This window comes from Panthera tigris, chromosome D1 (genome assembly GCF_018350195.1).
Source record: "Panthera tigris isolate Pti1 chromosome D1, P.tigris_Pti1_mat1.1, whole genome shotgun sequence".
Taxonomy (NCBI): domain Eukaryota; kingdom Metazoa; phylum Chordata; class Mammalia; order Carnivora; family Felidae; genus Panthera; species Panthera tigris.
Genome location: NC_056669.1, coordinates 111,299,701 through 111,326,826, shown reverse-complemented (window position 1 = coordinate 111,326,826; position 27,126 = coordinate 111,299,701). Strand labels below are relative to the sequence as shown.

General features: G+C 52.5%; 1 protein-coding gene across 4 annotated transcripts in view; it reads right to left on the bottom strand.

Annotated features, from left to right (window-relative positions):
• Positions 1-25,808, bottom strand: part of PPFIA1 (PTPRF interacting protein alpha 1) — a 90,623-nt gene extending 64,815 nt beyond the window's left edge. For 2 of the 4 annotated variants that reach the window (XM_042957596.1, XM_042957595.1), the window contains exons 1-2: positions 25,686-25,808; positions 24,180-24,443 (exon numbers count right to left, since the gene is read on the bottom strand). In XM_042957596.1, coding sequence (XP_042813530.1) covers positions 24,180-24,443 — 264 coding nt within the window. In that variant the 5' untranslated portion in view covers positions 25,686-25,808. Of the gene's footprint in view, positions 1-24,179; positions 24,444-24,911; positions 25,391-25,685 lie in introns of those variants that run through there. The other 2 variants (XM_042957593.1, XM_042957594.1) reach the window with 2 other exon arrangements.
• Between the last annotated feature and the right edge of the window lie 1,318 nt (positions 25,809-27,126).

Sequence of the window (27,126 nt, the reverse complement as noted above, 5' to 3'; positions counted from 1 at the left end):
TTCTCTCGGCATCACGTTTTCGAGGTTTGCCGGTGGTGGACGTGTGTCGGGGCCGTCACCCGTGCTCGGGGCCGGATAATACTCCTCCTCCGTGCGGGCAGAGCGCGTTCGGCTGCCCAGTCACCCGCTCCCGGACGTCTGGGCGCGTCTGCTTTGTAGCTCTCGTGAAGAACACCGCCGTGAATTCTCCCGTACGAGTTTTTATGTGGATCCGTGCATTCTCCTCTTGGCACACTGAGAGGAGACACGCTTCTCTCCAAGGTAGATGAGCGCAGCCTCCCCTAGCGTCTGACTTCCGGCTTAAATGTCCGGCTGGCTCAGCCGTCACTCTTTTCTTGTTTGGAAGGCCTGGCCTTTTAGGCAAAAGGTGCTGTCTCCTCACGGGCAGCAGGTACGAGTCTTGCGTCCCGTGCTGTTGTTACCTTCCTGCTAAAGAGCGAACCGAACTGGAGGTGGTGGTTCCTCGCGAGGAGGGAAACAAAGGCAAAGAAAACTGTAATCTAAATTATGTTTTCTTACAGCTGGCAGCCACTGACGGACACCTGCTGAACCGTGCAGGGCGTGGTCTTCCTTAAGGAACTCAACGGCCGCCTGAGTCCTTTTATTAAAGGCTAAAAGTAACCTTATCTTAAGAGCAGCTAGCCCCTCGGGGTCCTGACAGCCTTGCTTGCAAATTTCGTAGAGACTTCTGCTATCCTGGGGTGCCTGCTGGCAAAGCAGGTTGAGCATTCAACGCCTTGATTCTGGTCCAGATCATGATCTCACGGCCCGCGAGTTCGAGCCCTGGATCGGGCTCTGCGCCAACAGTGCAGAGCCTGCTTGGGATTCTCTCTCTCTCCTCTCTTCTCTCAACATAAACACTTAAAAAAGAGAGAGACTTCTGCTCTCCCTAACCCCCACTAATCAAAAAAGTACATCATCAGTCACTCCTCACAATCCTAGTGCGGATCTCTCTGTCCCCGTGCTATAATAAAATCGCCTTTTTGCACCAAAAAAAGTCTCAAGAATTCTTTGTTAGCTGTTTGCTCGTGGACCCCACTTCGTAATTTCATCAAGCAGCATTTCCGTATTTGAACACAAATAATTTCTTACACTTAGTAACGGCGAGTATGAATGCACACGTACATCAGCACAAACGTATATTTCAGAAGTGTATAATATTAATGAAACATTCACAGGTAAACACATTACAATTAAATTTTAGAACTGAGCTGGGGGGGGGGGGCAGGGGAAAATCCAACTAATGAAATAAAAAAGCAAGCCGAGAAATCCTTCGCTCAAATAGGAACGAGTGTGTCCTGGAATCTTCTACGTAGGGTTTTTTTTTTAATATGACATCATTAGCTTAGAAGAGTTTCGGACCAATTAAAAACACGAGAAAGTAGTAAGATGGAAACAACATGAAGCGCACTGACGCCCAGTCTGTGTTCACAGGTTTCGAGCTTCGCGGCGGAGTATGCGGTTTTTGGCACTGTTCACACTCACTGGGGTTTAAGATGGCTTCCATTTCAAGGATTTAATTTCACAGATGTATGCATCTGCCGAGAAATTACTGAATCATAAACTGTCTTTAAAGTACGCGAGCAAAAATGGCCTGTCTGACCTCGACGGTTTAAAGCCAAAATTAGGAACAGCGTAAGATCCATTATTTCCACAGAGGTGTTTTAGTCATGACAAGCTTTTTTAAAAACCAGTAACAGCAGCAGCACTGGAAGGGGGCTTAGGCCACAACTTTTTCTTATACAAACCTTTAAACATTTTCTTTTTTAATGTTTATTTAGTTTTGAGACAGAGAGACAGAGCATGAACGTGGGAGGGTCAGAGAGAGAGAGAGGGAGACACAGAATCCGAAACAGGCTCCGGGCTCCGAGCTGTCAGCACAGAGCCCGACGCGGGGCTCGAACTCACGGACCGCGAGATCGTGACCTGAGCCGAAGTTGGATGCTTAACCGACTGAGCCCCCCAGGCGCCCTTCTTACACAAACCTTTAAAAAAAATGTTTTTAAGGTTTTATTTTTTGAGAGAAAGAGAAGGAGCGAGAGAGCAAGCATGAGCAGGGGAGGGGCAGAGAGAGAGGTGGGGGACACAGAATCCAAAGCGGGATCCAGGCTCTGGGCTAAAGCCCAGAGCCCCATGCAGGGCTCAAACCCACGAACCGTGAGATGGTGACCTGAGCCAGAGTCACTCAACGAACTGAGCCACCCAGGCACCCCGACGCCATTTTTGGACACAGTAAGAAAGGACCACGTAGAAGAGTCTCCCTCCACCCTGCCCCCCTCCCTCTCCCACAAGGCAGGAAACTACAGTTACGGCTTTCCTGTTAATCCAGGGTTTTGATGCGCGTGTAAACCAATACATACATTCCCTTCCCCTTGTTTTTCTTCAGTTAACGATGTAACTGAAGAGGTTTCCAAGTCAGGTCACAACTCCGCCCTCCTTTCTGTACAGCTGTTCTGATCGCATATATGAATGAATCCAGAAGTCATCATTTATTCTCCCCCGAGGGACGCGGGTGTTTACGCTTCTCATCTTCCACCTTTACGAACAACATGACAACAAATAACTCACTCTGAACACGTGCCAACGGTTTCGTCTTAGAATCTCTGAGTCAAAGGACAATTGTTGATTTTAATAGACACTGCTGAATCCCTCCTCGGGGGCCGGCAGTCTGTGAAAACACCTGTTCCCTTGCAGCCCTGCCCTCCCCGAACCATCGAACCTTAGCTTAACAACATGCTCCTTCTTGGGTCCGCCCTCCATTCCCTGTGCCTGTCCTACAGGGCCCCCAAAATCTTTTCGGCTAGCCAGAGTCTGATGAGCGTCTGAGAGGCAGTGTGTCCCCTGCGACGCTCCATCACTCTCCCGACCTCACGATCACGGGAATGATTCTGACATTTCACTCACACAGCAGCCAGCTCACCGGTGAGACTGTTGTACCTGCTCATTTTCCCCACCTGATAATGCGCAACGCGGAAGGCGTGTCACGCTTATTTCAGTTCCCTCTGTGACGCCCAAACGAGATTAATCTGTTTTTCCTTCTCCTCACGTTTGGAGGTGGCGGCCACGTCTTCGTAACGGGCGTCTGCTATGCCACAGAACGGCTTCTGATCGCGGTCTCTGAAACTCCAACGTCCATTAGCAGAAGGGGCAAACACCTACCTGAGGCGTTCTGGAATGCTCGTGCCTGGTATTCACATAAGGAAAGGCTTTACCGTAAACTGATTTTTACTTTGTTTACCTTTATGTATTTACTTTGAGAGACAGAGAGAGGGGGAGAGACAGAGAATCCCAAGGCTCAATCCCACAACTCTGAGATCATGACCTGAGCCGAAATCAAGAATCAGACACTCAACCAACTGAGACACCCAGGCACCCCTGTAAACTGGTTTTTAAAACTTATTTTATATTATAATTAGGTATTGTATTTAGATAGGGTTTTTGGTGTTATTTCATGACAGCAAAGATTGTCATTAAAAATATTATAAAACAAAGTACCGGTTGCTCTGGAGTGCAACAGACCTGCTGGGTCAAAGGTTATGCGATTCAGCTCTCCGTATTTGCAACGTCACAGATTACAGTGAACTACATAAACAGGAGTTCTACTGGTCTGTCATTTCCATATACATTTGTAATTTACAATAAAGAGAGGCTTTAGTGTCCTGACCAAACACAGAAATGTACACATCACAAACAAGCATCACCACCTCCACTGATGGCTCAGCCTGCACGATCGCTCTTACGACCCTGTGCAGAGTGAGGGCCCCCTTACTACTTTGCAAGCGTGAAGCATTATTTGCAAAAAAACAAAAAACAAAAAAACAAAAAAAACCCATTTATTTTGTTCAAATGTCACAACTTCTCCATTTAGAATCTCTGCCTTTTTCAACTCCCCCATGACAGTAAGGGATAGATTAAAATCTCATCCTGTTACATAACAGTGAAAGTGATCGCAAACCTATGGCTATTCGGCTCAATATGCAAAGTACTAACGTAAATACTGCATATACGGTATGTGTGCCCAATTATAAGGCAACCACGAGTAAGTGGCGATTCCCCCACTTTCCGATCTAGACAACTGCTCAAAGTCTTGGCTACTTTACTGCGTACCTGCTAGGAATGTGCATTATATGCACAGGCAGCCCAGACTCAGACTCAGACTCAGCCCTACGTGCCGATTACAATGAACAGAGAGAGGAAACTGTTCATTCTAGCCGCCTGCTCAGTTACTCCACCTAACACGCTGATTTTCCACCTCCGGTTACATCACGTGGATTTAGAACATCTCCAAGAGACCCTAGAACCACGTTTCCCGCTTCTCTGCTGTGAGGACTCTAGCGCATCTTCTGGTGAACCACTGTGACACCAGCCACCACGTGGGCCCCCCTCTGGCCGCCGAGCACTCTGGCTGCAGACACCGGGCAGACTACCGCTCCCTTGCTCACCCACCGCCACGTTCCAGAACCACCGGGGGTCCCGCCCGAGGATGCCGGTGGTCTCCCTCCCGGCTACGACAGCACCATCCAAACACGGGCCAAATAAATGCATGGAAGTGACGGGAGGGTACCCGTGTTTCAGGCACCCTGAACTTGAGAAGGGACCCAGTGCTGCCCCGAGGGAAGGCCGGTGCGCCTGACGGACACCCCCGCGCCCCCAGTCACGTGGTGTCAGGCCGGCCCCGGCACCACTCAGGAACCGCCCTGACGGTTTACAGGTTAGCAGTTCTCCCAGGAAGTCTCAGGGTGTGCACGAGGTCCCCGTGAGTTACGTGCAATTCTAACACACTTCAGTGTCGTCAGTTCGCACAAGCGCTTCCGTTCTGCAGAGGATGCCACGATCGACACTCTCTTACGTGTGATTAGTACTCTGAACTCATTACATGAGGACGTCCCAGATGCGTGAGACGTCCTAGTCTCCACCTTCCAGGGCTCTCCCAGGTACGAGTAGGTGCAATCACGTGGACAGGACCAGAAATTTCCACCCACCTTCTAGCAGGTGCCTCCGAAGAGCAGGACTCTGAATGCAACAGGGCCACCTAGCCCTGCGTGTGACCGCGGGGGCCCTCCTGAGAGAATTCCAGAGGCGATGGCCAGCATCTTCACAGGCACGCAGGTGAGAGACAGAAGGAGCCCAAGGCCAGCACAGAAGGCCCGGGGGCGGCAGAGTAGGCCTCCCGCCGCAGCCTCTGGGGACGCCACCGGGAAGACGGGCCTCTTGGGATAAAGTAGGGCCAGCACGAGAAACCGTACCCGGAAGCCTCCCGTGGCTCTGCGAGGCTGCAGGTCCTAAAGCGACCACACGGCCGGCGCTGCCCGATGTCCCCGGGACATCCCACCCACAAGTCCAAGAGCAAGTGTGGCGGCCCTTGGGGCCACATGGCTCAGGCCGAGAGTGAGAAGACGACCGAACCTGACAAGGGCTCTGCTTCTCTCCGGTGCAGTTTCCACAAGAATGACACCGCCTACGGGAAAACAACACGGCCACGCTGGTGGAAACGGGCAGAATAAAGGGTCTGCTGTCGAAGGAGGAAGTGAAGCGTCTCTGCGGCCTGCAACCCCGACGCCACCTGTCACTCCACGGCCGGACTCGGGCCCTCGGTGACCACTTCTCGGTGAGCTCACACCCCCGCCCCTCTGCTGCTCCCCCGTCGCCCGTTCTCCCGCACCCCTTCCACAGACCAGCCTCGGGGCACCAGCCGAGTCCGCACGCTGCCCCCCCACCCCGCCCTCCTGAATGCCCGATGGGACGCCACACACGGGGCTCGGCCACCGGACCTCCATGTGAGGGCGCTCCCGGCCCTCCGATCCATCCGTGCGGGAGCGCTGGGGCACACGCGGTTCCCCGGTCTGCTCGTGGGGAGAACCCCCCCGCCCCCGACGTGCTCACTCTGCAGGCCCCAGCAGAGCAGCAGCAAAGCATGGTCGCCCAACAAGAGGCACGCGTGGAACTAAATCCGTGACGTCCCACCGCCCACAGCACCCCCCGCGCTCCGGGACCCCCTCCGACCTCGGTTCTGGGCGTTCACACCTTGCAAACCTGTGTCACGAAAGCTTCCGTCCCCGACGGTCTTGCTCTCCAACTTAACAAGAAGCAGGGGTGCAGGCACCACACCGTAACTGGAGGCACGTATTCGGGATCGTCTCCGGGTAAGCTTGGCAGACAGGCATACAGGCTAAGAATGAGCAGCCCCTTTCATCTGGACACACGATTTACGGAACGAAAACAAGATTTCTGAGGTGCCGTGCTGCGTGTTAGAAGGTTCAAACGTCGATCTCAATGACTCTATCTTTGCTTCACGTTCCACATGGTTTTCGAAACTGTTCCCTATCCTTCACCACGTGGGTTTCTCAGCCCCGCCGCAGGGGCCACAGAATTACCTCACTTCACAAACCGAACACAGGCCCACACAGGTCAGGGGGGCACGAAAGTCACGGGTCAGTAAGCAGCTTGGGACTCAGAAAGCAACAGGGACGTCACCTTCGGGGGGCAAGAGCATGCCAAGTACCCAAATCACGTCCCCGTGCAGGCCGACTGCGTGCGGGGTCCCGGGGGCGCGCGAGTGCACACTCGTCGCAGGGTGCGGGGGGCTGTGGCCCCGAATCTGCGTACAGCACGGGCAGATGGATCGTATTCTCCACTGTACGGATGACACAACAGACTCGGGAGTGAAACACTGTCCGTGCGTTAGTGCAAAGAGGTGGAGGGGGAGGGAGAGGGGGGGCAGACGGGGGGAGGGAGGGAAGCGCACTCAGTGGGGAGCGGTCCGCCTGTAACCCACCAGGAAACAGACAGACGGCCACAGACCCCCAGGAGACCTTTCTGTGATTCCTTCTGTCCCCCGACGACGACCTTGCTACACGCTTAAAACTACTATTTCGTCTCTGTCTTCCCTAAAACTGATGGCATTTTCAGACGCCAGAGAAAAGACAAGAGAACAGGAAGCGTCAGGCATCAGGCCTCATCCTCTGCTAGAGATGCGACAGACCCGGAGACCCGGTGGGTACCGGGTGGTCAGCGGGCCTCACGGGGCTGACCTCGGCCCTGAGAGACGGCGGTCTGACACAAGGGAAGGTGGGGAGGCACGTCCCGGAGCTGTGGAGGCCAAGGGAAGGAGGGCATGGTGAACACACCGGTGTGGCCAGAACGAGGGGGTCTGTACAGGGAAATGAGCGGAAGCTGAGTTAGGCCAGAACGTGGGGGCTGGGAGTGCCAAACTGAATGAGTTTGGAGTCTGCCCCCGCGGCCACGGACAGGCCCCGCAGGAAAGCCGGCAGGGCGAGGTCCGGGCCATGCTGCTGGTGGCCGTAAGGTGTGCCGGGTGGGCTGGAAAAGTTAAAGGTGCGTGCGGGGCCTCACCCCGCTGGCCCGTGGCAGGCACACAGGGCCCAAGCTAGGGTACCGGAATCCGAAGGAAGTCAGGACGACGCTGGAAAAGAGAACACGGACAGAAACCGGGCCAGGGACAGGGGGCCGAGAGGGGAGGGAGGATGATCACAACTCGGAACACGTCATGCAGCGGGACACCTCTGGCTTGCGCGTAGAAGGCGTGACACAAGGCGGGTCCGGGGCACGGGAGAACATCACAAAGGTGGGGCTGGAGACACAAACGGAGCCATCATCTTCCAGAAGGGCGGCTGACCCCACAACGTGAGCGCACGCCCAGAATGGAGACTACAGAGGAGAGGAAGGGTAACAGACGTCCTCGCACGAAGACGGTACTTTATTAAATGGAAACGGTCATCCCAACGTCTCTGCCCAGCAAGTGCTCCTTTCCCTCCATTCTTCCACAGACATTCCCGAAGGGAAGGAAACACAGACGTGGATACGAGCACCAGGCAATTCCCCAGCTCCCTGTAACTGCTGGCACTTTTTAAAGTTACTTGAAACTAGCATTACGTGTGTCAACATCACTTTCCGCAGCGTGACCATAAAGTCGCGAGTAGGGATGCGCCTGGGTGGCTCGGTGGGTTAAGCGTCTGACTCCGACTTCGGCTCAGGTCACGATCTCACGGTTCGTGGGTCTGAGCCCTGCATCGGCCTCCCTGCTGGCAGCTCGGAGCCGGCTTCGGATCCTCTCTCTCCCCCTCTCTCTGCTCCTCCCCCGTGCGCAAGCACTCTCTCTCTCCCTCTCCCAAAAATAAACATTTAGAAATGAATAAAACGTGAAAACTTGCAAGCAGAGAATCTAAAGATGAGCCCCCAAGGGAAGCAATGCAGCGTTTGTTCTCAGAGCAGAGGACAGGCGCAATCCAAGTCGAGAGTCCCAGTAACGTCTCCACTGAGTGCCCTGGGGCTCTCTGAGCAGCACGCGGAGGTTCCTAGGCCTGCTCTGCGTGACGGATCCACCTGGAAGCTGCTTAATAAACAGGCTAGTTCGCTAACGCTCACAGGTTCTCTGGAAAACACCTCACCTCCAGGCAGCGCCTCACCTTTCACAGTGACGACACGGCGGGGGGCAGAGAGGGCGGCACCGGCCACTCAAGGGCGCGGGCAAAGCACACAGAGCCGATCGACGGTAATGCGCTTGAAGCAATCTCTTCATTCATCGTCAAACCTTGCTGGGAACAAGTATTTCCAGAGTTTGCACAAGAAAACCACCTTGGAGTGTACATTCTTTCCAACTCACTGCCTCTGTTCTAACCACCGCCCACCTCCACGGGCCTTCCTTACCACTACAGGTGACCACACACCTATCACAAAGACAACATTTCTGTTTGTGAACCTTTCTTGTACTTTCTCCTCGAAATGCAGTACAGATCATCAGGCACCCTGAACTTGAGAATGGACAGTTCAGCCTTCTCAAGGGAGAAGAAATAACACAGGGCCGTGGCATTACAGAAGAGATGAGGGAAGGAAGAACATCAGACAACCAATTTCAATCTTTACTTGACAAGTGCTTTCTTCCTTTCTTTCCAGGGGGAACTGGGGAACTGGGGCACAGGGCGGACGGACGCGGCAGGCTTCCCGGATGACCCCAGCCGGGGTGTGCACGAGGAAATGCCTACCTGCCGTCTTCAGATGGCTTTACAGACACAACCGTCAGTGTCGTGAGTCGGCCGGCGACATCTGTCATCTGTCTGGCCACCCAGCCTCCGTGCCCCCTTCCCTCCCTCCGGGAAGAGCCCCAGGCCCCCAATCGCTGTCAGGGTCCGCGCTGTGCACAGGAGGGAACACACACCCGGGCAGGACACACAGCTTCACCGGAGCCCTTCACGGCAGGACCGGGCTCCCACCTTCCCAGTCCCCAGGGTGACTCACTCCTCCGCATGGATCCCCCAGGTAGGTCTGGGACCAGGCCCCTGGACTCGGCACGCTCGCTCTCCCCACGACATCGTCACGACAGAGGGCCCCAACCACGTTTCTCAGCGTGGGTCCAAAGCACACCAGCTCCAAGTGGGAATACCCCGCACTGCGGACGTGCTGGGGGGAGGACGCCGTCACTGGGCACGGCACGTGTCCACGGTGTTTGCCCGTTCCCACGGCGCTCACGGTTACCTCTGGAAATCCTACAGAAAAGCACTTTCCACCCTACCGAGCTTCCTTGTGTGGCTCACCGGTGACTGTGGGAATACTGCCCACGTTCGCTACCGCTTCTCAATTACACGGGCTCTCGAGGGGTCTTCACGGAGGCACCGTGGTCACCGTCCCCATGCTGTGTCGCTCGGGCCCAGCAGGAACCTCCCTCTGAGCACGGGCTGCAGACCACACGGCACGAGAAAGCAGTTCCCTACAAACCACGCACGCAGGGACAGCGGAGAAAACACCTGTCCTCTCCCTTCAGACACCTGCCTCCCTGCCCTTCACCCACTCACGGTTCCTGTCGGACAGCTAAAGGGCGTGGACAGGCCGCAAGGGGGAAACGTGCCAGAAGCACCCCCACCCGGGCCCCGTCTGCGGGGAGACAGAAGGGAGGGGTGCGGGGGACACTGACTCCATATGGGCCCCAGCGTTGACATCCGAGCCCCGAGGACCAGCAGGAGGGAAAGCACAGGAGGCCCCCAGACGTCTCTACGCCCCCGGGCCTTCCTCTGGAAGACAGGGCAGCGAACAACGAGGTACACAGTATAGTCTCACAGTGAGGACGTAATCCCACACGGAGGCCCGGAGGCCATCAGTCCCGGCTATGGACTCACTCAATCTCCAGACACCCGCCGGCCCAGCCCTTGAGCAGTGCAGCAAAGGGCAGCCTCTCGGGAATGTCTGCTAGATAACGAGGCTGCTGCCCCCAGGGTACTGACGAGGGTACTGACGAGGCCGCTGGAGGCTCGGGGAGGAGGCGGCCAGGGAGAGACAGCCCGAGTCCTGCTACCTGCGCGGGGACAGACCGTGGGCCCACGCGGACCGAGCAGTGCGTGCGGGGAGCAGGTGGGACCCACCCGCAGACCCAGAGGCCGAAGCAGAAGCGAGGCGGCGGCGGATGCCCGCACACCTGCTTCCGAGCATCTGTCCGCCTGGGGACAGGGACGCACCTGCTTGCGGAAGATTCTGCCCAAGGACACAGTTTGCAGGGAGACTCCCTGGGTGCAGGTGAGGGGGCGGGGCCGCAGAGAGCAAGGGGAACTCTGCAGACTTTCTCCAGCCCTTCCCATCCGCGGGATGTCACCGATGAGCCCTTCCAGCACAGCAGACTCTCAAATCAACATGCAGGCCAGTCAAAACCACCTTCCCTGCCACTGCTCCCTTTCTATTTCGGGGCCCACAGGACACCGCGGCCTTACCTGTCACCCACGTTTCCCCTTAAATCATTTTCAGGTGGGGGAAGTGCGTGCCCTAGCTTCTGAACAGCACCTTCAGACTTCGAGAGAGACCGATGGCTCAGAAACACTGATGAGCCTCAAGGAGAACTTTAACTTTCACACACAGGATTCAACGTCAGCGTGCCATTGTGCAAAACCAATTTTTGGTATTACTGTTGGCAAAAGTCTCAAACCAGATAGGCAGGAGGGATAATTAGCCCATTTGCAGAGCAGAACAACTTGGAAATGCAAGACATGTTTCAAACTCCCAAGTTGATTTTCTTTTTTTTTTCCCCCCAAATTGATTTTCAGAACAAAATGACATTTCTTCCTCAGAATAAGAATGATACCCTGAAAGCCAAGGGTAAAAACTCCACGGGCGGGCCTTCCCTGCCAAGTGAGCCACAATCCCAGGCTGCAGAATTCAGCCAAGAGCCTACTTCTAGCTGCGGGGGGAAAAAACCTACAAAGTGGAAACATTTTGTCCACATCTCTAAATGCGCGTCAGCAAGTGCCAACAAAGCTTTAGCTGCGCCTCATTCCTGAAAGAGAAGGGGCACAAGGACTGATGGCTCCAGGGAAACAGGCAAAACCCAGGACCAGCTCGTGCAAACCAGGACTCGGGGCCACCCTACCGGTAAGAGGTAAGAGGTAGGTGGCTCGGGGACAGGAGGAGCAAGACTGAGACTGCCTTTTTCTATAGTTCTGACTGCTAAACCATGTAAACAATGAAGTCCAAAAGAAAGACTCGAACCCTAAAATTAAGAATAATCAGCAACAGGGGCACCTGGGAGGTTCAGTGGGTTAAGCGTCTGACTCTTGATTTTGGCTCAGGTCATGAGCCCATGGTACCTGGGTCTGAGCCCCACGTCAGGGGCTCTCTCCCCCTCTCTGTGCCCCTTCCCTGTGCCTGCACTCTCTCTGGCTCTCAAAATAAATAAGCAAGCTCAAAAAAAAAAAAAAAAAAAAAAAGAATACACAGAACAAATAAACCTAATATCAAATTGTGTACGGTTATGTTACCAATCACATGCTTTAAAACTCATTATTCTAAGTGCACAGTCTTGGGACACATTTTTTCTCAAACCCAGAAGAACTGCAAAGACATTCTAAAACGTCACTGCATACGATGACTGTACCAACATGGTGTTAAGAACTGAAACTATTTTGTGCGTATCAAGGAAATAATACAGACATCACGAGAAGTCCAGGTTGTTTAAGAGACAGGAGACGCCAACATGAAATAAATCAAGGGGGAAACTAAGGTTTATTGTGAACAAAAGAAACACCAACATGAAATCCAAGTTTCTCTTCTTACAAATATTTTTGTCTGGCTCTGTCTCCAGAAAGGACCTCAATGATGCCAACCCCGGTGACAGTGAGCATGCCTAGCTCATTGGATTTCCAAGTATCACTTCCACACTAAAAGGAACCCAGGCTCCTCAGAGGAAGGACTTCAGATCTGAGGCAGGAAAAACACAAAGTGAGCCTGGGACAAATTCTTGTGCCAGAAAACAGGGTAACGTTCAAAGACTAATGGGGCCCTGGCCAAAGGACACGGGAGCCACTCTGAGGGGGACAGCAGAGTACCTAAGGAATAAGGATGATAACGGACCGTGGCACACTCAAGAAACACAAATCCGAGTGTCCACAGCAATTCCAAGGAGAGAAGAATGACAGGAGTGCTCTTCACGGAAGAGGGCCTGTCGGTCCACGAAGGAGGACAGAGGCCGGACGATCCCCTCTGTAGCTCCCACGCGAGAACGGGTGTGCGCAGGACGCCAGGGACAACGCGGCCCACGGGGAGTGCCCCAGGGACCAGGGCTGTCACAGGCTCGGGAGGGGGTGCACAGAGAGACTCAGAGGGGTCTGCCGTCATCTGGCAGCCCAATGATCCTACCTCTGACCACAAGAACGGGGCCACCGGAAACCACGAGCCTCCGGAGGCGATGCCCAAAACGGGGGAGACGAGGTAAGGCTGGAGGGCCAAAGTGAGAGGCGTTAAAGCCCCGTGGGACGGGGTTACGCGGCATTTACGCCGCAATACGGTTTATAACTAGCATGTTACCCCTATGATTGCCTAACCAACAAGACACGTAAGTACAGGAAACTGCTACCAGCAAGGTCACTGCCTGCAGTCTCCTCCTCCCTCTGGATAAGAACGCTTTCCCCAGCAGGAACACTGCCCCGTCAGAATACGAGTTTTTTTTTTTAATGTTCATTCATTTTTTTGAGAGACAGAGACAGAGTGTGAGAGGGGAGGGGCAGAGACAGAGGGAGACACAGAATCCGAAGCAGGCTCCAGGCTCTGAGCTGTCAGCACAGAGCCCGACGCGGAGCTCGAACCCACGAACCCGGGAGATCATGACCCGACCCGAAGCTGGCCGCTTAACCGGCTGAGCCACCCAGGAGCAGAACAGGAGCGGTTTGGAGGGTCCTTGTGCACAGGGCAAACATGAGTCCCCAAACGAGCTAGTTACCAAGTTGCTCAGCAACACCCATCACTAAGGGCCAGCAGGCAGGACACAGGTTCAGGAAGAAAGGCCGTCTTCTCAGAGAGCGTGGCGTATTGTACACGGACGGGGCAGGACGCCGGCATCTCTGCACAGCAGGAGGCACCCCCCCCCCCCCCCAACGGCCAAGATGCTGCCGGGCAATTGCGGCAGGAGCAGGGAAGACCGCAGGACTTGGCCCCTCCCCGAGTCCACCCGAGTGGAGACAGGGTATGGATCTCCAGGGACCTCACAGATGGCCTCTGAGACAGGCAAGCTCCACGCCACAGGACCCACGGACCGGCAGGGAGAGGGAAGAGCAGGAAGGAGGCAAAGCCGTCTCCCTGGCTTCTGACCACCGGACCGGGGAGCAAGCTGCCCTGTTCCCAGGAGGAGGCACAGGTGTGGGGAGGAGGGTGGTGGCCCGTGCGGAACTCGAAGAGCCCACAGTCCGCCCAGATGGAGCTTCACTACGAGGTGCTCGGAAAGGCGTCCGGGAGACAGGGTGCGGTGCATGAAGGAGAACACAGGGCAGCCGAACCTCCCAAGGAAAACCGCCTCCCCGGGTCTGACCCACGCCGACCCAGGGGACGAAACGGCCATCCTGCAGCCGCCCTGGGCACACGTTCCCCCCCTTCCACCGAACCACACGCTCCCATGCCCTTCCATTGCCCTCCGTCAAACCTCACACGTCTCGGGGCGAGGTACCTGCAGCACAGACTCCGTGTTCAGCACCTAGTACAGTGCCTGCCACGCACTCCAGGAACGGGGGAATACTTTCGTGTACGCCTTGTACCCACACACGTAAATATCACACACGCTGCTTTTAAACATTACGTAGCTCTGTATAGGCTATAAAGACGCACCCTGTCCTGTGCTTTATGTGATGGGTGACGTGAGCGGCTTGTACCTGTCGCCTAAAGCACGAATCTTACAGCTCAACCCACACACTAGAAGGAGCCACTCTACCCAATGGCGTCTACACTGCATCCATTCTTGTCTCCTCCCCCAACCCACTATCCACACAGTACCAGCACCAGCTTTTAAAAAACTCAACCAAATCATGCCAGTCCCTCCCCGAGGCCACAATGCCCCGGGGCCCTCAACGGGGCAAGGCTCTGTCCCACCACCAGCTGCCTGGTGCCCCACCTGCCTCCCCTTCCATGGCTTAAAACAAGGCCAAGTTTGTCCCTGACCCCGGTCTGGCCCTGCAGTCGCAGTGCTGGGAGAGTGTTCTCTCAGCCTCAGCCCCCGAGCAACCTCTCCCGAAAAGGCCTCTCGTGGACCACAGCGTGCCAGTAGGCAGCATCTGCTCCCAACTCCTTCCCTCTTTCAGGTGTGCCTCCACCACCGTCTCCAAGGAGCACAGAAGCCGGAGCCCGGAGCCTGTGACGGTGCAGAGTCACAAAGGGGCTCAACAAGGGTGGGCGGTTGTGCCTGTGCAGACGATTCAGGTGCAGCGACACAGAAACCCTTGTGGTGGGGGCTGCACTGCAGCTGAGGGGCATCCCGCCCCCAGCCTGCTTCGGATTCTGGGTCTCCCACTCTCTGCCCCTCCCCTGCTTACACTCTGTCTCTCTCTCTCAAAAACAAACATTAAAAAAAATTAAAAAACAAACAACGCTGATCAGACGCTGTGATCAAGTCACAGAGTAAGTGTCACTTTAGCCAACCACCTCCTCAGCCTGCCCTGTATGGCCAGATCGTCACCACAAAGCCTGCCCTGGGCGGGCGCCCGGCAGGGGAGGACGGCGGCACCGGCGGCTGGCCCGCTGACACCATCACCACTCCACGGACACGGGCTGAGCGTGGGCAAACTGGAGATCCAGATTAGAAGAACGACGGGTACTAGGCCAGGACTAGTGGGTTTCGTTTTCTCCCGTACCAACTGGTGATGACCAACACGTTTACTGTGACTTCTAGGTCTTCCCGCCTTGCACTCACACACGAGTAGTCTGCAAGCCAACCCATCACAGACTAGAAAAGACGAATACGATTTTAAGCGTGTCTGAAGGCATCGAAGAGATACTGAGGCGGCCACGACCGGAGGGACTGAGACCGCAAGCAAAAGGGAAGCCCACTGAGCCAACTCTAATATTCAGAGTCCTCTCTCTCCCTCAAGGCATTGGATGATTCTGATTTTCATCAGGGATTTGAGACAATATACCAATGAGCTGGAAAGGAAACATAACGGAAAGCCAGGCAGAAAGTCGCGGCTAACCGAGCTCTGGACACCACAGGGAGGCACAGAAAATGACCCCGGCACTCAGCAAGCACGGCCTGAGAAGCTGAGCCTTCAGTGATCTCACGGGGCTGGGGAGAAAATAACCGGGCTTCGGGACCTACCACGAAGGAGGGGCCCTGGGAAACACTCCGGGCCTCCAGATGGAGATCCTGGAGGGTTCCATGGGGGTGGGGGGCAGCGGGAAGGCAGCTCACACTGCACCTTACAAAGCCTGAGCCCCACTCTCAGGTCACTCGCGCCTGACTGGGCCCAGAAGCCTCCCCACGCGGGGTGTGTCAGATGAAACGCCAAAGGAATACAGCCCCACGAAGAGCCTCTACGCTTCTCCATAATGTCCCACATGCAATTAAAAAAAAAAAGAAAAGAAAAGGGATGCCTGGGTGGCTCAGTCGGTTAAGCATCCAACTTCGGCTCAGGTCATGATCTCACGGTTCGTGGGTTCGAGCCCTGCATCAGGCTCTATGCTGACGGCTCAGAGCCCGGAGCCTGCTTCAGATTCTGCTTCTCCCTCTCTCTCTGCCCCTCTCCTGCTCATGCTCTCTCTCTCAAAAGTAAATAAACAGTAACAAAAAAAAAAAAAAAATTTTAATAAAACAAGTAAAAACTAAAGGAAAGAAAGAAAGAAAGAAAGAAAGAAAGAGAGAGATAGAGGGAGAGAGAGAGGCACAGGGTAGCTCAGGCTAGTCAGTTAAGCATCCAGAACTCGGTTTCCACTCAGGTTTGTAAGTCTGAGCCCTGGGTCGAGCTCTGTGCTCACAGCATGGAGTCTGCTTGGGAGTCTCTCTCTCTTCCTCTTTTTCTGCCCCTCCCCTGCACTCTCTCCCTCTCTCTCAAAATAAATAAGCAAACTTAAAAAAAAAAAACAAGGTATAACATAAGGACCAAAAGAAAAAAAGAACAGAAACAGACCAGGAGGAGACCCATAGACTGGAATTACTGGATGCAGATGTCAACTGTTCAAAAACATATTTGACAAATGGGAAATTTTCAGAGAATCAGAACAGATTCTAAAACTGAAAATTATTGTAGCTAAAATTAAGAACTCAATCTGTGGGCTTAACATCAGACTAGACATGGGTGAAGAGAGACTCAGTGAACCGGAAGATAGGTCAGTAAAAAAATATACCTAGACAACAGTCAGAGGAAAAAGTCAAGAAAATAGAGGAGCCCGAGAGACACACAGGACATGGTAAAAAGGTCCAATGAGAACCCTCAAAGTAGAGGAAACACAGAATGGGGAGTACTAGATCCCTACAGAGATAAGAGTCAAAACTTTTCCAAAACTGATAAAAGAACCAATACAGTGACTCCACAAAGAATGCCTGAGGGAAAAAGATGTTAAAAGTCATGAGAGGAAAAAGATACCACCTTCCGTGGGACAACAACACTAGCAGCTGACTTTTCAAGAAAAGGAAAGGAAGCCAGATGATGGATTAGCATCTATAAAACGCTGAACAAAAATAACCACCGACCTGGAAGCCTTTACCTAACAGAAACGTTCTTCAAAAGTGAGGGCAAAGTAAAGATTGTTTTTGGGGGAAAAAAAAGGACAACTCACCAACCAAAGACACGAACCAAAAGAAGTATTAATGCAGCTCTTTGAGGAAAAGAAGTCTCTGACAGAAACATGAAAAAACAAGGAGTGCAGAACAACTTCGCAACAGAAAGGGTAACTATGAGAACAAATCGTAACAAGCATTAACTGCACAACGCCAAAACCAATCCAAAATTTAAAAATATTACACGACAAAGAAGGTGAAGGGGAGCTCAGTGCAGTTCAAGTGTCAAAGGAAAGAGCAGGGTCAGGGAAGGAGTGCAAATACTGAATCAGGCGTAAGTTTAAAATGCACCCGCATCTCGCAATATATATATATATTCCAATAACCTAACAGAGAAGAATACAATTAAAAAATACATCATACTTCTAAAAGAAGGCCAGAGAGGGGCACCTGGGTGGCTCAGTCGGTTGAGCGTCCGACTCCGGCCCGGTCATGATCTCACAGTTTGTGAGTTCGAGCCCCACGCCGGGCTCTGTGCTGCCGGCTCAGAGCCTGGAGCCTGCTTCGGATTCTGTGTCTCCCTCTCTCTCGGCCCCTCCCCAGCGCATGCCCGCACTCTGTCAAAAATAAATTTAAAAAACTTAAAAAAAAAAAATTAAAAAATAAATAAATAAAAGAAGGCCAGAGAGAAAAAGAACACAGAACAGGTGGGACAAAGAAGAAACTAGTAATACGGTACATGTAAACCAACGTATCAGTCATTACATTTAAACAAACACTCCAAGCAAAAGGTAAAGGCTGTCAAATTCATTAAAATAAAACTAGGCATACACCGTCCACAAAGGTCCACCTTAAAATGTAAGATCACAGACAGATGAAAGTAAAAGATACCCAAAACCCTACCGAAGAGAGAACTGATGTGGCAAATAGGACCAGGCAATAAAGGAACCTCTAAAGCAAAAAACATTACTAGAGACAAAGAAGAACATTTCGTGATGAAAGTTCCATCTACCAAGAAAACAAGAGTTCTAAATTTGAATGTACCTAATAGCGCAATCTCAAAATACATAAAAATTGACAAAAATAGAAAAGGAAAAATAGCCACATCCATAATCACGATGGGAGACTTGAAGATACATCTCTCAGTATCTGACAGAACCGACAACAACAGAAGAATCAAGGGAGGAGGACGGGGCTGCCCAATATGCGGTCACGTGCTTTATTTTAAGTACTTGAAATGAGGCTCCTCCAAACTGCGATGTGTGGAAAGTATAAAATGCACACCATATTTTAAAGACAACATGATAAAAGAGAATGCAAAATATTTCATTAGCTTTTTCTCACGCTGACTATACACCGAAATGATATTTTGGATATGCGTGTTAGTAATATTATTAAACTCATTCTCACCTATTCCTTACTTGATTTAAAGTGGTTACTAGAATCTGAATTACGTCATTAACAAACTTCATCTAACCTATAATTATAGAATACTGCATTCCCCACAATACACATTATTTTCACGTGCCCAAGGAACAGTTAATGAAAATGAATATATGCTAGGCCATTAGGAAAGTCAACTCATCTCAAAGGACTGAAATACTGCAGGGCGTATTTAGGGATTGCATTAGATTAACAGTTTATATCCTCCCAAAATTCATCACCCCCAAAGTGATGGTATGAAGACAGGGAGACTTCTGGTGGTGACCAGTCATGGGCGGCTGAGAGAGCACCGTCACCCCTGCCACCACATGAGGACAGGGAGAAGCAGGCTGTCGATGAACCAGGAAGCTGCTCTCACCTGACACTGAATCTGCAGACGCCTTGATCTTGAGAACTTCCCAGTCTCCTGAACTACAGGAAAGAAGCTTCTGTTGCTTATTAGGCAGCCAGCCTATGGTATTTTGTTACAGCCACCCAAAAACACTGAGACAGATACCTTCATGGAATTAAGCTAGAAATCAGCACAAAGAGAACGAGAAAATCCCCCTAAACATCAAGATGCGATATGCTCCTAAAAATTGTTATGAATTAAGAAAAAGATGCCACAATGAAAGTTAGAAAATAGTTTCACATAAAAGACAATAAAACTCTGGCTTATCAAAACTTGTGAGATAAAAAAAAAAAAAAAAAAAAAAAACAAAAACTTGTGAGATCAATAAAGGTGTGCTTAAAGGGAAACTTACAGCTTTAAAATACACATATTATAGGGACACTTGGGTGGCTCAATCGGTTGGTGACCAACTCTTGATTTCGGCTCAGGTTATGATCTCAGTGCCACGGGATCAAGCCCTGAGCCAGGCTCCGCACTGAGTGAGGAGCCTGTCTGAGATTCTCTCTCTCTCTCCCTCTGCCTCTCTCTCCCCTGCTCACATTCTCATTCTAAAATGAATAAACAAACAAGCAAATAAATAAAATACATATACTGGAAGAGAATAAAGGCTAAAAATCAAATTAAATATTTAGTTCAAGAACTAGAAAAAAGAACAGCAAACGAAAACAAAGTAGACAGAAGAAAAAACAGACCAGAAGTTAACTCAATAGAAAACAAATATTAAATAGCAGAAATCAAAAGGGCACCCAAGTTGGTTCTCTGAAAAAGAGACAAAGCACAAATTACCAGTATCAAGAATTTTTAAAAGGAAGTATCACAACAGATGCTGCAGATAGGAAGGATACTATAAACTACACTTATTACTTGGAAAGTCTGGGTGGTCTGAGCAAATTCCTAGAAAACAAAATGCCTTATCTAAACAGACACAAGAAGAAATATAAAATCAGAAAAATCATATTTCTACAATAAAAAACACACATCTGAAATTAAAAACCTTCTCACAACTGCATCAGCAGGTTTTGCCTATCAATTCTTCCAAAAAGTAAACACAAAAAAATTCTTCTGGGAAAGCACAAGGTGTGCTTCCTCCCTTGTTTTATGAGAGCAGCACAACCTTAACCCCAAACCCCAGCAAGGCCGGTACCAGAAAGTATGACTGAAGACCCACCTCTCTCATGAATACAGATGCAAGAATCCTAAGCAAAATATTAACAAATAAAATCCAGTGAAAAGAGAATACATATTCTTGGGATTATTCTAGAAGGACAAAAACATTTCTAAGTTAAACCACAACATTATAAAAAAAAAAAAAAAAAAAAAACACTTGTCCCAAAAGATGGAGAAATCACATTTAAGAAAATGTAATATAATTGATGATTAAAAAAAAAAAAAAAAAACTTAGGAAACTAAAAATAGAGGAGAATTTTCATATTTTGGTAAAAGTATCTACCAATGAAGCCACGGCAGGTGTCATATGTAGTGGTAAAATACTGAAAGCTTTGGGGCACCTGGGTGCCTCAGTCAGTTAAGTGTCCAACTCTTGATTTCAGCTCAGGTCATGATCTCACAGTTTGTGAGTTCGAGCCCGACATCAGACTCCGTGCTGACAGTGTGGAGTCAGCTTGGGATGCTCTCTCTCTCCCCTTCTCTCTCTGCCCTTACCCCATGCACTCTCTAAATAAATAAATAAGTAAACTTTAATAGATCACCTTGCTGGAAACCAAAGCAAAAATGAACTATTGGGACCTCATCAAAATAAAAAGCTTCTGCACAGCAAAGGAAACAATCAACAAAACTAAAAGGCATCCGACAGAATGGGAGAAGATATTTGCAGGTGACATATCAGATACAGGCTTAGTATCCAAAATCTATAAAGAACTTATCGAACTCAACACCCAAAACACAAATAATCCAGTGAAGAAATGGGCAAAAGACATGAACAGACACTTTTCCAAAGAAGACCTCCAGATGGCCGACCGACACATGAAAAAATGCTCCACATCACTCATCATCAGGGAAAGACACATCAAAACCGCAATGAGATACCACCTGACACCTGTCAGAATGGCTCACGTTAACAACTCAAGCAACAACAGATGTTGGTGAGGATGTGGAGAGCGAAGATGTCTTTTGCACTGCTGGTGGGAATGCAAACTGATGCAGCCACGCTGGAAAACAGTAGGGAGGTTCCTCAAAAAATTAAAAATAGAACTACCCTACGACCCAGCAATTGCACTACTAGGTATTTATCCAAGAGATACAGGTGTGCTGTTTTGAAGGGGCATGTGTACTCCCATATTTATAGCAGCACTATCGACAATGCCCAAAGTATGGAAAGAGCCCAAATGGCCATCGATGGATGAATGGATCAAGAAGATGTGGTGTGTGTATATATATATATATATATATATATATATATATACATATATATATATACAATGGAGTCTTACTCGGCAATCAAAAAGAATGAAATCTTGCCATTGGCAACTACATGGATGGAACTAGACTGTATTACGCTAAACGAAATTAGGCAGAGAAAGACAAATATATGACTTCACTCACATGAGGACTTTAAGAGACAAAACAGATGAACATAAGGGAAGGGAAGCAAAAATAACATAAAAACAGGGAGAGGACAAAACAGAAGAGACTCATAAATATGGAGAACAAACTGAGGGTTACTGGAGGGGTTGTGGGAGGGGAGATGGGCTAAATGGGTCAGGGGCACTAAGGAACCTACTCGTGAAATCATGGTTGCACTATACGCTAACTAACCTGGATGCAAATTTTTAAAAATTACTTAATTAAAAAAATCACCTTGCTAATAAAAAAAAAATACCGAAAGCCTTTTCTCCAATATCTGGAAGGAGACAAGGACACCTATTCTCACCACTTCCGTTCAACACTGTACCGGAGGCCCTGGCCAGTACAAGGCAAGAAACATAAAAATGGTCATACTACTTGGAAAAAACAAAAGGAAGTTACCAAAAGGCAACACTGAGAGAATGGAAGGCAGACACACACAAGAATGTGAAAACATCTGCCATTCACAGATGTTCAAAATACATAGAAAGAATTCCTTCGAATCAATAAAAAACAAAACAGACAACCCAATCATAAAATGGGCAAAAGGCAATTATTTCACAAAAGAAACCCGCAAGTGGCCCAGAAGCACACGGGGAGCGGGTCCCGAGGGAGCAGCACGTTCACACCACACCTCCCGGCACCTGAGCCCCAGCACACAGCTCACACACGAGAACCGGCACCAGCAGGCATCAGCACCGTTGCTGGCGGGGAACAGACACACGTGCCACCACTCACGCCCCGCTCCACCGAGCACACCCTACAGAGATGTACGCGGATCCGCGGGGCAGCCTCTGCACAAACCGCAGCACCCGCGGGAGAAAGAATAAACCATGCTGTGCTCGCACACCGGGCCCTCGACGGCAGGGGAGGACCGGCACAGCCACACGAGGCAAGCGGGCGCATCGCGCACGCACAGCGCTGAAGGGTGAGCTCGTCGCGAAGCCAAGAACATGCCAAAGCAATCACTGGTGAAGGTCAAGACCGTGGTTAGCTCTGGGGGACGTTCGCCAGGAGTGGGCGGGAGTGGAATTCTGGGAAGCGCGGTGAGGTTCCATTTCTTCATCCAGGTGGTGGTTCCAAGAATGCGTTCCCCGAGTGAAAAGTTCACAATCGCGAATGTACATTTCAGTGAATTTTTCTGACTATGTTATAGTTACAATTTTTTAGAGTATTACTACTCGCGTACACAACACCCCACGGCACAAGTGCACTCACTTTACTTACATACCTGTCCGCCCACACTATCAGCTGCCAAACGTGAGACGGGGATCAGGAGAGGGAAAAGTCCGGAACAAGTTTACTCAACGGTTCCCGTGTTTCTGAAATGCCGGTCTCCAGTCCTCAGGGGAGGGGGGGAGGCAGCGTGGTGGGGAGGTCCTCAGGTGGGGAGGTAGGGCGGTGGGGAGGGGGGAAGAAGGGGAGGTGGGAAGCTACCGTTGCATTCTCCACTCAGCAAAGCACTCCCAGGCTGAAAACAAATCACTGAGCGACTGTGTCACCACCCCCCTGGTGTGACAACCTCTACTGCACAAAACTGCTGTCCCTTCCATTCTGTCGTGATGTGGTGTGTGCTCAGCCTTCCAAAAATCTAGCTGCTCAAACACAGAAGCATTTCATATGCACTTCGGAGCACCACCTCAAGTTCCACTAAAACAAATACAATTACAAAACAAAGAAACAAAACTACGAAAAACAAAAACGTACAAGCCCAACGAAATCCTGGTAGAGCTTCACTTGGCCTGCGCTCTTGAGCTCGCGGAAATAAAACCTGGCCTAGACACCCCAGATGATTTGTGAGGCTCCTGTGAGAAAGCCGTGACGGTTCTCTGCCCCAGCAGAAAAGGAGCGCCACAGGAATAACGTCAGATTATTGTTGCTAAAAAGGAAATGCAAACGTTGGGCTCATCAGTCTTTCAGGAGAGCGGACCACAGCCAAGAAACGCATTCGGGCTAGCAATTATCCATTTACTACCTGCGCACTGCAGACCCGCACACGCGTGTACGCTGGCTCCTGGGCGAGCCGAGGGACACCAACACGGTGCGTGAACACCCAAGCAGCCCCCGTGCCTCCCGCACGCTCGGTGCCACTCACCTTCCGCCTGCCTGGGCGACGCTTTCGGCCCTCACCTACCGTTACATCCTCGCTCAGCTCCGCCAGAAAAAGCCACGAAACGCCAGGCCCGGGGTAATCTACTCAGACCAACAACTTCAGTGTTCTCTCAAGCTTTACGATTCTCATCAGCCACAGGGAAAGTTCCAAAGGAATTAATCTCAGTCTCACAGCCCCCATAACAACTTCGGCTTATAAAACGCGGGTGTTCGTATAAAGATGGCCTGTGAAAATATCCTTCCTGGGAAATCGAGCCAGTCTGTCCATTAAATTTCATTAGAAAATTGGGAATCTGTGACAAAATCCGGGAGAAGTACACGTGCGGCAGGAAATGGCCTGAGATGACAGAAGAGAAGGCACCACGCAGCCTGGTTGCCTCACGGCCCTTTCCCAAAATCTCTAGGGCGGCGTCCCCCATCTCCGCGGTTCCTCCCGCTTCCCGAGGAAAGGGACAAGCGTTACGAGACAGAGTAAAGCGCCTGACTTTAGAGCACCGCGGACTCTGTTCCCCGCCGGGGGGTCAACTCTGCCCGAATGTGACTTACGAAAACCAGGGCCGCCACTTCACAGATGGTTACGCACGACACTCACCCAAGATACTAACACCACGAAAGCCGATACCGGGACACAACGTTTAGAAGGACAAAGTCTGAGAGGGTGCAGGTGAAAAGCATCCGTACCTGTGGAAGGGCAGTGTTGAGCTGTCTCTGCAAGGAATCTCTCTCGTGACCGACCTCGTGCAACTTCCCCTGGGTCAACGCCAGCGTTTCCTGAGTCTCCCGCAGCGTGTCCAGAAGACGGTCCCTCTCCTCCAGCATGGACACCATCAACTGCTCAAAGTGGGAATCTGCATCCGGCTGCGAAGGGGAGCCCGACCCGTGGGTCCCGCTTCCTCCCGGCGGGCCTTCTGCCTCACTGATGGTCGGCATCACCTCGCACATCATCTTGAAATGAAAGACCCAGGCTACAGTCATCAAGTGCAAACTAAAGGCTCCCACAAAGCTGCAACTTTACGGCTGTCTGTAGCTAATAACTGAAAGGTTGGCGGCCTCGTTACTCTCAGAGCTGGCTGTTATGCTCTGAACAGACGAGAAGCCGGGAAAACACAAGGCCCAAGTGCCAGAACACGCGAGATGAACACGTCTGTACGGACAATAATCCAGCCTAGGGGTAAAGACCCAAGCCTACCCCTCCCCTAAAGGACAAACCCTGTGGTATTTTGTTTGCAAAGCTGTACTTTCCAGTTGTTGAAAACAACTGTGCTTCTGTAAACTTTTTTTTTTTCTCCCGCTTTCCCGGTGGGGGGAGAGAAAAAGTCAAAACCCGTGCCACCCAATCATTTTTCAGGAAGAGCACAGAAGGAGCATACAGCCAGTAAACCTGACAAGTACAAAATCCATCAGGCATCTTACAGGAATGTGTGCAGTCAGCTCCCGAGGAGGGCTGACGGCTCCCCGAATTCTCGGGCTGGATCTGGTGAAGCGCTAAAAGGAACCGGATTCCTTAAGGGCCGCGAAAGGTGTTTTTCAACGGCTGCAAACGTGCAACGGCCAGTCGACCTAACTTACGTAAGTTAACAGCCAGAAACAAAAAAGAGAGAGAGAGAGAGAGAGAAAGGAGAAAGAAAACTTCCACAAATGAAGCAGGTCGCTCCGGCCGCGGGCGGCCAGGAAGGAAGGAAAAGTGAAAGGGGAGACTACGAGCCGCTCCGAAGGGTCTCCAACCGCACGCCGGCACGAGGGCCGGGGGGCCGGTTCCCGAGGCTGCGCCCCGGACAAGGCGATGCCCAGGGCTGCGCGCCGGACGGCGACAACGACCTCCGCCCCACTCGCGGCCGCGCCGGGCGCCGCAGAGCCGCCGGACCCCGGGGAGGCGACAGCCGCCGACAACCGGAGCGCAGCCCGGGTCGCTGCTTCTCCCGGCCACAGGTCCTCGGGACCCGCGCCCGGCGCCGGGGTGACCGAGTGACCGGGGCCACCGGGGCGCCGCGGTCAGGGGAGGGAGCGGCGCGCGGCCGCAGGAGCCCGGCCCTCGGGGCGCGTCCGCCGGGGGTCCCGGCCGGGGAAAGTGGGGGGGGGGGGGGCTGACAGCGAGCGCCGAGCAGCCGCCGCGGGGAGGGGGCCGGCGCCCGGGGCGACCTCGGCCCCGCTCCGCCCCGAGCCCGCCTCGGTGTCCCGCTCCCTTACCTTGCTCGCCGGCGGGAGCGGGCGAGGCTCCGCGGCGGTCGCGGGCGGCTGCTCGCTCCGGGCGAGCTCGGGGCCCGACGAAGGCAGCCCGCGCCCGCGCCCGCCGGCCCCGGGCCCGCAGCCCCCAGTCACTAAGGCCGGCCCGCGGCCGGACACTGGCGGAGCGCAGGAGGAGCGGGCCCGGCTGCGCGTCGCCGGCGTCAACGTGCCCGACGTCGGGCGCGTCGGCGTGGCGTCAGCGCCGAGCGCCGCGGGCCGGCCCCGCCCCCTGCGAGGAGAGCCGCGGAGGCCGAGTGCGCAAGCGCCGCCCTCTCGGGTGGGCGGGGCGGGCCTCCCGGGAGCCGATTGGCTGGGTGCCGCCGGAGCCCCGCCCCTGCCCAGGTAGGGGGTCTCCCCGCGGGAGCCGCGGCTCGGGGCTGAGGTCCGGCTCCCCGAGGGCACCTGCTCCACGTGGCCTCCTACAGCCGCGGGGACGCCGAAGGCCGTTACCGAGCGTCCTCTGTGCACCAGGTTCTGCGCCAGACCCTTCCCAGACGCCACGTCCACACACCTCACCGGACGGCGCGCCCAGGCGCGAGTCACCTGCTGGCGGCGGCTCCTGGGGACCGAGCCACACAGGACGCACAAGGACACGCGGTTTCTATGTAGGGCCCCCTCTCCGAGGCTTACCTGCTATACCTGCGGAGGCCCAGGCGGGCCGCGCAGGATGCGGAGGCTCCTGGGCGCTGCGCGGGGAGTGCAGGCTCTGGAACCAGGCCCAGCTGGTTCAACTCCCAGCACGTGCTTCAACCTGCAGTGTGGGCCTGGGCAACTCAGGAGAGCCCGCTGGGACTCGGCGCCTCATCTGCAGGATGGAAAAATGACACAGACCTGCCCCACGGCTGTTATCTCAAGGACAATCAGAGGGTGGTCATTCTCATCCTTGTCCTTATTCATATTCACGGTTTGCACTTAACCTTTTGAAAACACCTGTTACGAGCCAAGTGCCACGCTAGCGCTAGATCTTGCAGACGCAGAGGATGGTAGATACATCTTTAACAATTTAAAGCAGATGCTCCTCCCCCTTCCCAGTTTGACGCCTGGAGCACAAACTCTTCACAAGGCAAAAGGTCAGAGCATTGCTGCCGGGCGCCACCGGCTACTGACTGCCCGTGGGGAGGCAGCCGGGAGCCCCTGAACTAACCCAAGTCTACGCGAAGTTGGCATGGGGAGCCCGTGAACCCTTCTAAGGCAGATGCCTCCGTTCCCGTTGTGAGCTCACCAAGAATGGGCGTTGCCTCCTACGGGCTTTATCTCCTTGGGTCCAGAACCACACCTTTCTTTCATGCACATATCCATTCATCGAACAAACATTGACCACACATAAATATGAGTTTGCACCCCCCGACCCAGGGTCTGGAGCAGAGGGAAACTTCCAGCTCTCCTCAAGTGCACCAGCTTA